The sequence below is a fragment of the Phaethon aethereus genome, assembly GCF_964289735.1.
Source record: "Phaethon aethereus genome assembly, chromosome: 7".
Taxonomy (NCBI): domain Eukaryota; kingdom Metazoa; phylum Chordata; class Aves; order Phaethontiformes; family Phaethontidae; genus Phaethon; species Phaethon aethereus.
Window position 1 is genome coordinate 34,198,398 of NC_138583.1, and position 15,175 is coordinate 34,213,572.

At 39.8% G+C, this 15,175-nt stretch overlaps 1 protein-coding gene across 1 annotated transcript in view; it reads right to left on the bottom strand.

Annotated features, from left to right (window-relative positions):
• RAB11FIP2 (RAB11 family interacting protein 2) overlaps positions 1-13,822 on the bottom strand; it is a gene marked incomplete at its 5' end in the record, with an annotated part of 29,419 nt that extends 15,597 nt beyond the window's left edge. The window contains 3 exons of the mRNA XM_082002067.1: positions 858-1,320; positions 2,035-2,477; positions 13,470-13,822. Of these exons, the coding sequence (XP_081858193.1) occupies positions 858-1,320; positions 2,035-2,477; positions 13,470-13,822 (1,259 nt within the window). The remainder of the gene's footprint in view (positions 1-857; positions 1,321-2,034; positions 2,478-13,469) is intronic.
• Positions 13,823-15,175: the final 1,353 nt, after the last annotated feature.

Below are 15,175 nucleotides of genomic sequence, written 5' to 3' on the forward strand. Positions count from 1 at the left end.
AATATTTCTCTATTGAGAACAGTGTATGTGTGTGTGTGCGTGTGTGTGTATACACATATAAAAATATAAAAAAAAAAAATATAAAGAGAGTATATTTTCCTCACTAGCAAACAAAAGCCAGAAAGGAAATAAACTGCGGGATACACTTTTTTTAAGGAAAATAAGTAAACTGTTGATAGACAAACAAAGATTAAAAAGGATTATTTAAATCAAAGTTTCTTATCAGCCCCTGGAACTTAATTCACTTTGCTTAGCACATAAATTGCTGCCTTGTGCAATGACTTAAATAAATAGGAACTCAGCAAAGCTATAGTGAGCCAAATGAATGCAAGTGTAGTAAGTGCCCATGTGGGTGCTCCCATTTAGAAACAGAATGGTCTTCAATTCTTGCGCTTTAACGTATAGAATCTAAATAATTTTTTTTTCCCAAATGGTGACATCCACAGGATTTGTTTTCATTACTCATATTTTCTTCGCCCTTTTATTTATTCCATTTCATCTTTCCCTTAGACTTGAAACCTTCCCCTCTCAAACCTTGACTTAGGGCAGTGTAATAATTAGCAATGAAAGTTCAGTGAAAGCAGAAGACTTTCAGGAAGAACTCATTCTGAAGCATGAACAAGTCTTCCACAAACACAAGTACCCAAGAACATTCACAGTACATATTAATAGTTACAAATGTAACTTCAAAATGAAGAAAAGATCAAACTATATAAAAAGTTCATAACTTTTACTTAGAAAGGGATAAGTAATGATATAAACGTATATAAAGCACAAAGACTGTGTTACTCAACACTTCACATTTTCATTTATATAACAAGTTCAAGATATCAGATCGAAATACAGCAAAAGCCTACCTTGAAGATGGCAACATGCTTGTAGGCTTGAAGTTTGTCATAAACGGATTAGTCGAATCATAATCAAAACTCTCTTGCTGAGTTTCACCAAATGTACTAGGTGATTTCAAGTCAGTAGAACTGTCTGATCCCCCATTGCTAAGTTTATCTGACCTCTTGCTATCTTTTTTTCCAGTCACTCTTTCAAAAAGACTAACTTTCTCTTTTTTCTCTTTTTTAATTTCTTTTCTGATTTCAACAGGTTTGGAAAACAGACTTATGTTTTGATCCCATGTTGCTGAGCCTTCTTCAAACGGATTCTTCTGTCTTGGCAGTGTAGCAAATTTTTGGGGTAACGAAGCACTCACGTTGGTAAATGGGTCATTTTGTGCTTCAAGTGCAGATTCATCAACGGTGCTGTCAAGCTGGTTCATTTTAGAAGTATCAACACTTAATGTCCTTCTATGTGGAGATTTTAGACTCCCTGCAAACAATCTGTCATTAGTATATTATCAATGAGACACTATATCATAGTTTATGACATGCAGAGAACCCATTTTAGCTGAGGTCTAGAAGCTTTGCAATTGAGTCTCAGTTCAAAACGCTGCTGAGTAACTAAGCAATTTAAAAAAAAAAAGAACAGCTGTGGCCCTCACTTTGTGGTTTAGAAGTGCTTATAGACACTACAGCAAACTTTTGTTTCCTTTGCGAAAATTAAGTTCTACAGAGAAGGCAGCTGTGACTAGTGTGCCATTCCAGAAAGCGACACTATTGCTGCATAATAACTTCGAACAATGCAAAGTATTTTCAGTTCTTCATATAAATCAGGTTTAAAACTTTGGCAAGAGTTTTCAACTTTTTAAACAGGCTTTTATTTTTTACAAGATGTTATTTCGCCTAGAGTTCCCCCTAGAATGCAATGCTTTACTACAACATACTCTCAAATGAGGACATAAGAAAAAAAAATTATAAATTATCATAAATTATGATTAATATAAGTTATTCTTTATGCTCTGAAACAGCATTTATGAGTTATCACCAACTAATGGACATGGAAAAAAAAAATAGGCCAGCAATAATTCTTAACTTTTTGGCTTTGTAATTGCTTCATAAACTAAAGAAACAGACTTTTGAATGTTCTAATAGCAGTGAACTGTGATTATAATGGTCAAGATTAAGTAGTATGAGATTTACTTACCACCTTCATCAACCGAACCAAAAGATTCTAGCTGACGCCTGAAAAGATGAGAGTAGCCAGCTGTGCTGGACTTAATTTTTTCTGAAGAGACATGCGATCCTGTTAAATCTGACATTGAATGAGCTGAGGATAGCCGCTGAGGTCCCAAAAGGAAAGGTTTTTTTGGTTTTGATTTCATTTGTACTTCACCACTACACACTTCTATGTTTGCATCAGGTATGTGAGTACTTGGGATGATTGCAGAGGATGTATCCGAAAACGTCCCATCATTTTTTCGACCCTTCATTTTGTCTTTTAGTTTAGCAAACGGGGATTTGGTTTTGTCCTTCATCGACAAATCAAACATACTTGCTGTCATGTTATTCCTCATAAACTGAATATTGACTTTTATTTCTCCTCTGTCTTTAGTTCTCTTCCCTTGTCTGGACTCTAGGTGAAACCACCTTAAAGGAGAAAAAGAACAAGTTAAGTTGTGTTTTCTGGAGGCTAGTCACTAAACTCAGGTTAGTTTGTTAATGTATCTGACTAGTATAATTTAAAATATGGAAACCAAATTCCACACCAAAAATTAACACACTCTTGTACTGAAAAAGTTTTTTGTCTATATATGTTTTTGAAGAGAAAACTTAATAACTAAGCAAGCGCGAAGCTCTTTGCACTGTTCACCTGTTTCGAGAACTAAAGTCAACTCTGTGGAAGCTTACTAAACTTCATCAAAGCTAATGGGCTCACATCAGCTTACAAAGCAGAATTTGTATCTAATATTAGTTATAAATAAAAATACATTTTATTTTTCTATTTAAAAGAACTTGCGATATTTTTCAAGTGGCCCTTATTTAGCAGTGATGTGTATTACCTGAACGTATACTACGTGGCAAATATTTCATCTAGCAACCTTTTTTCCTTTGATTTTGCTCAGGCTTATACACTAGCAACCCTTTTTCCCTCTGTCCCTTCCTTCTAACCACTGGTTAAGATTTTGTCAACTGCAGTAGCACTAGCAAAGAAATATCTGAGAACTCCGAATAGTCACCTATCATTCTATTCTGCAGCTGCAATCCCTACTAACGTCCACTGTAACTCCGCAAGCACCGGTGGCAGAACAGTGAGCGCGCAGGTATATCTAACACCCATCCCTTCTTTTGCAGGTCCCCAGTAGGATTAACTTCAGAAATATTTCCACAGGCTTTGGAAGAATGACATAAACCCCCAGTCTTTGAAAAGAGATCAAAGGTATGATCATCTGTTTCAAAACACCAAGTGTGCTTCTTTGCCAGATCCAGCAACGGCTTTATCATTATCCAAGTGTCCCTTTCATTCCCTGTTGTGCTCCATTGTCCCATGGAAGCATCTGCAGAATTATGGCTCAATCTTCCTTCACCTAAATGAAAGACTGACAGACAATCCCTTCTCCACACCAATCATCAATAGCCTTTTCCTATTTAAAAAAGGGCACAAGGGCATATTTCAGATCCGCCAGCTCCAAAGAAGTGCTCTGTCGGGAGAAATGCATGCACATATGCTAACAAAACAGTGCAGTACCACGAAGAAGTAGCTTTTGAACTGGAAAGTAAGAAATGAAATTGCCTATCAGCACAGATGCAAAATTGATTATGCAGTTATACGTACATTATTCAATACCGCCAAATATAGAAAGCAAGGTCAGGAAAGGAGAAAAATAACCCTCAATTTCCTTCCAGATTTCATAAATATTTTTAAAGGTGACAGTTGAAATAAATTTTCAGGCAGAGATACTATTTTTTGAGTTGACAAAATACTTCTAAAAGTGACGCACCAAAGAAATAATGAAAGGAGAAAGAGTATTATGACTTTTCTGTTGCTTTGTGATGTCCAAAAGATTTTATATCCCATGCTAAACCAAATTAATTAAGAAATATCAAAACTCCTCTGTCCCAGCACTGGACAATATGAATCCAGACCAGTAGATGCAGAAGTTCAAACCAGTAGGAAGACAACTAAAATTTTAGGAAGAAAGTTTTTCTTCTGTTGTATTTAAAATGAAATGGAAAACGTGAAACATGTCGTGTCTGAAGAAGATAGATCATTTTTCCTTTTAGTTAATAACGTTTCACTTCGTAACTGATTCCAGTTACTCAAAATACTTTGAGTCATTACAGAAAATACACACAGCAGAACCAAGAGTGTATCTTTTTTGTGATATGTACTATTGCAAAAACTGGAAGACAAGATAGCCTACTTTCTTTAAAATTCTTCTTTAAGTGAAACTATGTTCATATATTCTCTAAAAAACCCCAAAACAATGCAGAGCAATAATGAGCAAGCCCTTGCTCACACAGATCTTGCTTGTGCAGAAAAAAAATGCAAACCAAAAACCACCCTGAAACTGAGAAAGTCCTCGCCATGTTTCCTTAGACACTAAACATAAATGTAAATATAAATAAGTCTTAAGTGTTTTAAGAGGCTTAATGAGCAGAGAGGACCTCACTTTTTGTCATTCAAATTTAATGGCTCACTCTACAACTCTAAGAAAACATATTCCTCTTCTCCTTTCCCTCCTCATTAATGTCTCAAACATTAGTACTGTATCTCTGACAAGATCGCTGAATTTTCCTGTTTCTACTTGGGAATTAGTGAAACTTTAAACTCATGTATGACACTTCCTAACTTGTTTTAGAACAGTATCAAGACATAAATTCTTAAGCTTTTGTTGTTTGGAAGAAAGCCTTTTCTTTTAAAACTTAATTTAACTCAATTATTGACATTGTTATCATGAATCAACAACCACTCTGTGTCCCTACCAGTACTCACCTGCTACTGGCATAACTCCGCGTTATTTTGACATTCACCAGGTCTGAAGGAGAGAATTCCAGCACGCAACTAAAACATTGCCTTTGCAGCTTGTATGTTTGTTTTCAAAATAGACTTTGAAGAACTTGACACTAAAAATCAGTTCAGCTGGGAAAACAAAGAAACTCTCCTTACCCTAGGAAGATAACACAACCGCGTAAGGGACTGGACCTCATACCTGCTGGGACCAGGTTCAACACTACTACTGGTTCCAACAGAATTTAATCATAAACTCTTTACTCCAGCAAAATTCCTCTGGACTTCAGTGGAATTTCTATTTGAATAATGATTGCTGGATCAAATCTTTGTATAAAATACAGATATTTAATTTTCATAGGCATTTCAAGGAGGTTTCTTTGTTACCTTGGAGAGTTTATCTTGTTTTAGTTATAATGAAGGTTCCATATGCTTCAGCTCATAACAAGACAATATGAGAAGCAGACTCAAATCATGACTTTCTTCAAATTCAAAGGCAAATAATTACTTTTTTAAACAGATGAGAACAAATGCAGGCAATGCATTTGTGTGGAGCTACATGTGAATGAGCAATGGAGTCCGTAAATGTTTCTTATTAGAATCTGTTTCTACAACACATGGGCGTGAGCAACAAATAGAAAAAACAGTGCTGTATGTAATAGAAAAAAGAACTGAAAAATGAAGTCCACTGTTTTCAGGTAACAACATTTGGGCCCTAAAATACTAAATTCCACTATACCATTGCCAATTTAAAAAATTGTAATGTATTATAAAAGCCAATAAAACGTGCTATTTTGGTTTTGTTTACAGTACTTTTAGCCACAATAAATGCTCCATTTGTCAGGCTGCCATGAGCTTATTCTATAGAAAGTCTGTACAAAGTAGGAAAATAGCCAATAACATACATGAACAAAACAGGGTGGCTTTTATGAGAGCAGATGCCCTTTTATTTAATAACCAAATATTACATCCAGTCTTGCAGACAGTCTTTATTTAAACAGACCTTGTACAAAGTCTGGCAAATTTTCCCAACTTCAAAGAAAGCCCTATTGCCTTCTGAACTGCATTCATACTTCTTGCTCTCACCTTCAAATGTTCTGTAGGACAATGTCCTCCATACACCCTCTAATTTTGACTTTTCCCCTATGGTTTCTATCAGAACAACCCTTGCTCCTTTTTCTCATCTGTTTTTGAGTGTGCTAATGGGCTTCGCCTGTCTTGCACAAGTTTCTGTGCATTTTCATTTTGTAAGTATTATACAAATTGCCACTCTGTACGCTGACAATTTTTTTGCACACGTAAAGAGAAGATCAACATTCAAGGCTGAAAAATCCTGCTGCCCAGTCAGCCCTGAAAATCTAAGCCCCTATCTAAAGAAAGATGGCTATTTCCTAACCACGACAAAATTACTCAATTTCGGCCGTACCTACAATTAGGTGCGGAAAAGGCAAACTCCTTTATTTCTATGAAAGACAGTAGTAACCATCTTCTGCATACTATTAAAGTAATTTGCACAGTATTAGCAGTACTGAAACTCTTTACCTTAGAAAAGGTAGACAGGAAGAGTGAAGGAGAAAACTAAAATAAGTTACTATTAATAAGCAAGTTACAAAATTCTGGCCTGCATATTCCATGTAAATAGCTAGTGATCTACAAACATATTTTCAACACAATTTCTTCACCAGTTCTTTTCCTCCCCTTTTTTTGATTTCACTTTCTTCCCATGAAGTTGGTTTTCAAACTCACTTTTGCTTATCTACACTATTCTCATTGCACCCTTCATCCTGCATTCAACAGATATTTTGAAACCAGTACCTTGTTTCTCTTTTCCTAAGAGCAGGAAGTTGATGTCGTGGTGTCTTACCCTCCAAATCTGCTGTGGAATTTGACAGTCCCAAGCCTTAGCAACTCTCTTCTTTGAAGAAGCATCACTCAACCTATTCTGCTCACCATGTAACAGTGAGCAGGAGAGGTTGACAGTATGGGTAAGAAAAAACACTATGTAATTTTAATTACATTTTAATTATATACTTAAAACTTTTAACAGCCTCCAAAGTCTACTGGGATACTTGTCTACCAATTTCAACAGGAATTAGAAGTCTTCTAGCTGGCACATTCAATCTGTGCATGACAGATGACCTTCTGAGACTGTCTTCTTGCCAGTGCCAAAGATGGAAACTACTAAAGGAATTTCCCCACTCATTTTGCTGCTTCTCAAATATGCCACTCTGCCTTCACTCTACCAGTTAATATCTATTGAGCTGATCTCATTTTGTTTTGCTGAAATCATTAGCTTGCACCCAAAGATTTTTGCAAAATCTTGATTTCAATTCACAAATTACTGAAGGAATTCTGCAAAAAGCCACACAATCACAGCCTCCACAAGGCTTCTGACCTTGATGTTACAGGTGAAATCAGCATCCTGATCTGCTAAACAACTTTAATCTGCTACACAGTGATGAGGAGAATTTTCTACACCAGCAGGTACTTCTAAAATTACCCCTATAAAAGACCATCAAAACCACAATGATAGAACATGCTCATCAGCTGTCACAGGAAAGAAGTACTTCTTTTTAGATTACTATGTTCAAGCTAGGTACACTGAAGAAACTTGCTTCACAAAATTTCACTAACATAAACATCCACAGCTGACGGATAAAAAACAACACCCAAAGCCCAGAACTGTCCAACATTTTCATTAGCAGCAAAAGCACTTTGAAAAAATGCAGAAGTATGTTTTGTGATAAATCACTCTGATACCATACTGAAAGACTGCCCCAAAAGTCAGTAAGTAGGAAAATTAAGGCTGAGCACAGACTACATCGTGTATGAGGGGAAATGAAGAAGAAAACAGATTATTTATTAAAATAAGTGATGACATTCACAAAGATGAACACTATTACTTTCTGGAAGACAACTGAAATGAGATATACAAAGTAGAGTTTAAAAATAAATATTACAGAGTGACATGGTAACACCACAAGACATATGGGAACCGACATATATCACAACACCCTTACTGAGGGGTTAGCTAACATCAACTGGAATCAAAGTAATTAAAGTGCTCTTAATTTACTTATTATTTTGGCTAAAGACTATGTGTGAAAAGTTTTATTTTAGAAACAAAATAACTGAACATATGAGAATTAAGGCCAGTTATTTCAGTTGAGTGTGTGTATAAGCATATGTGTATGCACAGAAAATGGAGAAGTATTTCAATCCAGATGGCACTCAGACTCTGACTCAGAATTACGCCTTATTCAGATGATGTGCTTGCATTTGTTGTCAAAATGTAAATGCTGGGAACATTACTAGCTAATTTGAAAATATTGCTATAATTGCATAAAGCTACAACTGGGCGCAACTTTTTGTTTTCCCTCATATCCTTCTTTCTCTTCTGTTCCTCACTACTAACGTTCCTTCATTTTTATTACATTTACTGAGTGGTACCACAAAAGCAACAGCACAAATCCATACGGATCCTCCAGGCGGCTCGTTATTTCTGTGCCTTTGACAAATTTCTCAGTTACTACTCTTCCCACTTTTGGCTAGAGTGGAACGAGTTTTTTTTCTTACTTCAACCACAAAGTTCTGATAATTTCTGTTACAGCCTGCCATTTCCACTACTATTTAGGTTTATCACCTAAAATAATCTAAAATGCATATTTCTGGTTTAAACTAAATTTAAGGCTCAAAATTAGTAAATAATATTTATAAAGTGTTATGTTTTGTAAAATTATTTTTAAAAAGACACTATTGATTAACAAGCACTGAGGCCACAGCATACTATCTATTTACTGGTTGTTTGCTTGTTCCTAATTCAAGTTGGATTCCTAGTCATGTACCTGCCTCTTGCTTATGCTGCTACAGATGAGAGAGAGACCAGGGCAGAGGCAGTCCAAGGGGGACCCTGTCCCTATCCAAGAGGAGGGCTCCCAAGAAGGACTTCACATTAATTTGGGGGAAGTCACACAATTTTCAGCTCTTTCAGGAAGCTCAGCAGCACTAAGGAGTAAGTGCTTACAACACAGAGGTATTGATCGTGGTCAATTGTTAATTCCTTTTGTTTGTTTGCTGAGAAGCTCTTTTTGACTATACGATCGATGTAAACACAGGAGATGCATCTTAGATAAGGCCAAGATTCCTTCACTGTATTATGCTCAAATAAGCATTTTTTACAACACTGCTGCAATCTGGGGGCGGGGGGGGGGGCGGAATTTGTTCTTCTGTTGCTGTGTTCATTTAGCACACAGGAGGAAAAAAACTAAGCACAGTCATTAAGAAACGCTACTGAAAAAGGCTTCAGTAAATGAAGACATGTTGGGTTTTTTTATTCCGTGATAATGAAAAGATTTGTTTTGATGTTACCCATTGTCAGATTATCAGCAGTATTAAGGCAAGTATGAATTATAACTGAATTGAAATTTTTACAAAAACATATATATGCTTAAAAAAACCACATTCATTTATCATTATTTACATGTAAACTGCAAGAGCAAGAGGTGTATTTTTTCTGCAACAGCAGACCAAAAAAATTGTCATGCATTTCTCAGGATGAATTGAAAAAATCCACAGGATTTTACTGCAAAAAATAAAAAGATGATCTGAAAACTTATGCTAAATATACTTCCAAGCAGTATCTCCCGAGCTTTTTAAACTGTTAAAAAACCTCAGTAAAATCTCGCAGCATCTGGAGCCTAGTTTTCAACTCTGGAGAAAAGAGCATAAGTAGTAAAAAGAGCCTGTCCATTTCCAGCTACAGCAGAGATGCCAGAGACACAGATTTACAAAGCTAGCAAAGCGTGATGGGCATTTTTGCACCAATGCTGACAGAAAATGAACTAGGATCCTGCAGATGCTTTGGCTGAGGTCTCTGGAAGAGACCTAGCAAGGGACCATCTGAGTCACATCTGGATCTAACCATTGCAGGAATTTTCACTTTTAAGAATTCAAAAAATCATCAGTTTGAGAAAGGGCATCGTGCAATGGTGCATAAAAAGTTGTCACTATCAAACTATAGTAAATATCCTGCTTTGTTGCATTAAATCTTGTGTCAGAGCAAGTTTATTGGAATACAAGACGCGCAAATCCTATCACAAGGCCTCTGCCTGAAAACTTTACTGCAGAGTGTTTTTCTCAAGATGTGACAAGTAACAAAAAAAGCTATACAGAAAAAAAGGATTATTCTTCTCTAACATAATATTTCTGAAGCTGCAGGGAATTTTTAAATTTATTTCTTCCAAATTATAAAATACTAAATTAAAAAAAAATATACAAAAAGCTGAATGTCACACACCCCACAGTCTTCCTAGGAATTCAAAATCAGCTGGTAGCCTTCACTTCTCATACCTCCTTACTAAAAAAGCACTAGGGAATTGCTGACAGGGTTCAGCATTGTGCAGAATATTAAATATCTTTTTTGCAATACCCTGGTGACTCTTGAGTCTGTCTCTTACAGCACCATATGTACAGCTGTGTTGGAAAGAGGAAGCTATTAAATATATTAAAAAGTAGAAATATTACCAATAGACACTTCATCAAATAACTGGATCTCATTCATCCCCAAACAAAGAAAGAAATGTTAAGGTTACATCAACATGAGAAAATAACTCTGGATTTAATAACACCACGAGCCTGTTGAACATATTTGAAAGTAAAAACATTGCTTAATAAAACAGATTAGTGTTTCTGAAACAATGAATATAGCTTTCAACCATCAGAATGCTTTCGTAATAAAGACATTGGACTTGGTCTTGAAAGGCACTGGGTATCTCAGTTCCCACACCATAGTCACGGCTAGCAGGTCTTCGGGTCCAAATATATTACCCTTAGTTTACTGCCAACACAGGACTAGGAATATTTTGTATCAAAAAGGATTTAATAAAAGGAGACTAAGAAAGAGCGTTTTGTTTGAGATCACATTTGCAAATATATTCTTGAAAGTTTGCCCTCCTCCCACATACACATACAAATATTGCATCCACATCTCCAACTAATGCTTAAAGGAGTCAGCAGCAACACACACGCATTCCACGAAGGCAATACAAGCAGACAACCCTGGTAAGTGTGTAGATGTTTTTGAAAAGTTAAGGACTCAATTATTTTTTCAAAAGTGACTTTCAAAAGGGACATTTTTGAGGTTTCTAAGCACCTACAACCACCAATAAGAAAACTGGACTTTCAGTGGCTCCTATCTCATAAGACTTTAACTTGACATTAAGCAAGCATGTGCTGCCAAAAATCCCACAAACCGCCTATCCGTGCTTTTACACATATATAAGACTTTTACAAGTATGTCTGTTCAGCTCTAGAAGCCTAACACCCATCAACTTTTAATAAGATTTGCAATCTTAAATGCTTAAGTTACTCCTGAAAATAAGACTTAGGCTGTTTGTAAAAATTTCCCCATAGGTCGCCATCTTCTGCAGTACAGCTCGCAGGCAGAGCGCAGCCTTCTCGGGGAGCCCTGGTCATTTCAGCAGTGGACCAGGGAAGCATCACTGAACGTTTACATAGTGTGAGTTCCTCTCTCACACTTCAGAGAAAGAAAAGAAAAAATAAAGAACGCTTATGAAGCCCTGCTAAGCACAACTTCATATAAATATACCGAAGAGATCTGAATGTTTATATAGCTATCACAAGGACTATGTTAATTACCTCACTTTCAAATTTTGGCAGAAATTTTCTAAGACTCCAATACTACTTTTGCTAAAATTGGTGCAAAAGCGTATGGTGCCCTGAAAGGAAAAAGAGGGTTTGTTACTCACTGTAATACCTCAAAAATTTACATATTTTCCTCCAGTTTCTGAATACATATTTCTACCTAGACTTGCAAAATTTTTTACAGTTAGTAGCATTTCCACTTGATTCATTCACCCTTTTTTCTGCAGAGCAGCTAGGTGTTTAAACGAAAGCAGCTGCCTATGTCTTGCAAGATAATTACAACTGATGATTAAAGAATATTGAAGATGCATGTCTAAAGAGCACTGAAACTTCTTGAATCAAGTGTAAATAGAAATTAAGACCTTAAGGCTACAGGCATTAACATGTATTGCATCAAAATAACTGGTTTGTCCTTAAAAACGAGCAATTAAAAAGTATAATATTTCAGACCATGAACCCACATGAGATTCTGCACAGACATGTTCTTTCCTATTATATTCAGTGAACATACTGTTTTGTTATAAATTTAAGTTTACAAAAAAACCCAACAAACCAACACCAGGGCAAAGACAGCTTTGATTTGCCTTTGGTGCTCCTTCAACCTCAGCCACTGCACAGAAGCAGAACCAGGTTTTGAGATGGTTTCTCCAGTTGTCTGATCAACTAGACCTGGCTGGTGCTGCTGTACTGATTTCTGCCTCAAACTGCCCGCTCCAACTGTGCCGGAGGTTCATGCCTCCCCAGCACAGTCAGCACACACAAATGATGCCAGCTTCTTGGTCACTTTGATGCAAAGGCCAGCATCTTACCATTGACCCACCATCACTAACAGAACAAATAGCAGACACTAATTTTAACAGCTGAGATTTGGGCACAGGAGCCCTTCTACTCTACTGAAAAGACACTAGAGGAGGAAAGTCACCTGGGGCAAGAGCTTTTTAACCACTGCAGAAAGATCTGTCAGCACTCATGCATCACTGCCTACAAACAGCTAGCTTGGAGGTGTCCATGTTGTTCTCTGACTACTTCTGTGGGACAAGTACAGCTAAAACAAACACAAATCATGTAGTCACAAGCATGCCTGCAGTATGCTTACACCTACAGTATTTCCATACACTTTCAAGTATAAATTACATTGGTACCAGCCATCTTTGTGCAGCCGTTTCCTAACCAGAAATTATAAACAATTTTACTAATTTAGTTGAAAAACCCAGAAAGTTAGATACGTTTACAGTTCAGCCTAATAAGCTGCTGTGATGCTTTTTTTCCCCCCTTGCATTCCAATGCCAGAATTTGCTGGCAAATGGCAATTTTATGTGATAAAGGCTTATGTAGGTAATGATGGAGGCTACTACAACAGCAGAAATTTCTCGTCAGTCTTCTCTGTTGAGGCCTGCTGTACAGAGCAGCCTGCATGATCACGGCCTAAGACTAATCAGGATAAAGAAAAGCCCTGTGCTGCTGTAGTAAACTTTCATTAAGTTACAGTTCATTAAATATTTTATATTTATGTTTTGGTAGTCAAAGACGCTTAGTTGCAGCAATAGAAGGAAAACATTTTTAAAGAGAATGACACCAGGCTTCGAAGGAGTCCGAGTCTCATACACAGTTCAAACTGAGGTAGGAGTTGAATGGGGCTATGGCCCTGAGCAGAACGAAGAAAAATATTTAGAAAAACAGACTATAATGAGTTCAGGTTGCACACAAGAATTTGTCAAAAAATGTTAATGTTACTGACAGTCCTTCCCTGCGCAGGGCAACCGCTGTGATTACAGTAAACGTCTCTCTGGAAGAGGTCAGGCCGCAATGGCATAACTGTGTATGTTAGAGGCTTGAACACACCACAGAAGAATGAAACACACTAACTTCATTTCAAAGTACATTGATAATAAAGCTACTATCCCCCCTCCCAAGGGCAAGTATACCAGGAATACAAATTATAATGAAAAAAACCAACCATCACTTACTCTGTTTTCCTTCTTTGCTTGTCCTCAAATATATCATTTAGACTTATCGCCACCTGTCCCAAAAACTTGTCCAGTCCCACCAGCGACCTGTGCATGACAATCAGGTACAGGATGTATTTTTCTGGATTCTCCTGCATGAGTAATCCAGGGAGCTCGAAGGAGGCCTCTTCTTTCCAGACAGGATCCAGGGTCTTCTCGGCCACTGAGGTGGAGTACTTCTCCTTGCCCAGCTGTATGATGGTGTAGGCATCGTTGCTGCCATTTTTACCTTTTGGCTTCAGACCTTTGGCTTGAAGGACCGTAACTTGCACGTGAGTTGGGAACCACTTCTGGGCTTGCTCTGCTAACATCATCTTCGAAGATCGCAGCAGCAATAACAAACAGAAAGTCTGTAAGGCTTCGAGTGACTGCGCAGGGGCACTTATGGCGAGACACCTGTCAGGGGCTCGGCGTGGTCCTTTCCTCCAGCGCTCCTCGCCGCGGGTGGCACTCACCAGTCCTCAAGTTCCCCCCTCCCCACGCAGCCCTACCCGCGGCTCCATGACTGGGGGCTGCAGGGTCCCCCTGCAGCACCGAAGCTACTCCCCTCCTGCCCCCGGCCTGTCCCCGGCCGCCCTCCGCCGCTCCCCTCCCGCCGCCGCCGGCCCGGCTCCCCGCCGCCCCCAGGGCATCCCCCGGGCACGGCCCCTCCGCCGCCCGGCCCGGCCCGGAGCGCGACGGCCCCTCAGCGCGGCCCGGCCCGGCGCGGGCCCCGCAAGCCGCCGGCGGCCTCCCCCTGCCCCTCACAGCTCGGTGCCCTCCGGGCGGCGGACAGCGCGGGGGAGACTCGCCGCCGCCCCGCTCCCGGCAGGAGTGTCGGGCCAGGCCGCCGCGGCCGTCACGGCGCTGCCCTCCCGGTGCCTCAGCCTCTCGCCGCGCTCCCCCCCCGCCGCCCGGCCTGACGGGCCGGCTCCGCCGCTTCCGCCTTCCCCATGCTGCCAGCGGCGGCGGCGGCCTCCGCGGCGGTCAGAGGGCAGAGGGCAGGGTTCGCCCCCTCCCCGCCGCCGCCGGGGCGGGCGGCCGCCGGCTCCGTGCCTCCCCTCCCTATCTTCGCCGCGCTGTGGCCGGTCACCCGGGGCAGGCGCCGCTGAGGGCCCCCCCCCTCCCCGCGGTCCTGCCCGAGGACAGGGCGGGGAGAGGCCGGGGTGCCCTCGGGGTCCCCTCCGGCCGGGGATCCCCGTCTCGTTAATCCACCCCTGTTTTTATTTCTAGCGGGGAGAGAGGTCCCTGCCGGAGCTGTGGGCAGGGGGAACCTCTGTAGCGGTTCCTCTATTAGCATGAACGACTGTTGTATGAATAATACGAATATTATTGTACTTACATTAATTACGATATCGATAGTGATACTATAATTAACATTATTAATTATATTTAGCAAGGGAAAGAAGCCCCCTTCAATTCCGTGGCAGAGGAGGGGATGCGCAGTTTGTGGCTGCCCGCGTGTGCCCGGCGCTGGGGGCTGGCGGGGGCTCGGGGCGGCCGTGGGGCTGGCCACAGGCTGGTGCTGCTCTGGGGGAAGCTCTTGGGTGGCCCGTCCTGCTGCGAGCCACTTTGGGATCTTCTTTATTTCCCACCCCCTCCACCTGCCATTGGCGGTTCTGTTGGATTTAAATGAGAAAGCAGAAATAACTGTCAGATGTTTTGAGGACACATAATTTTGTTGACAG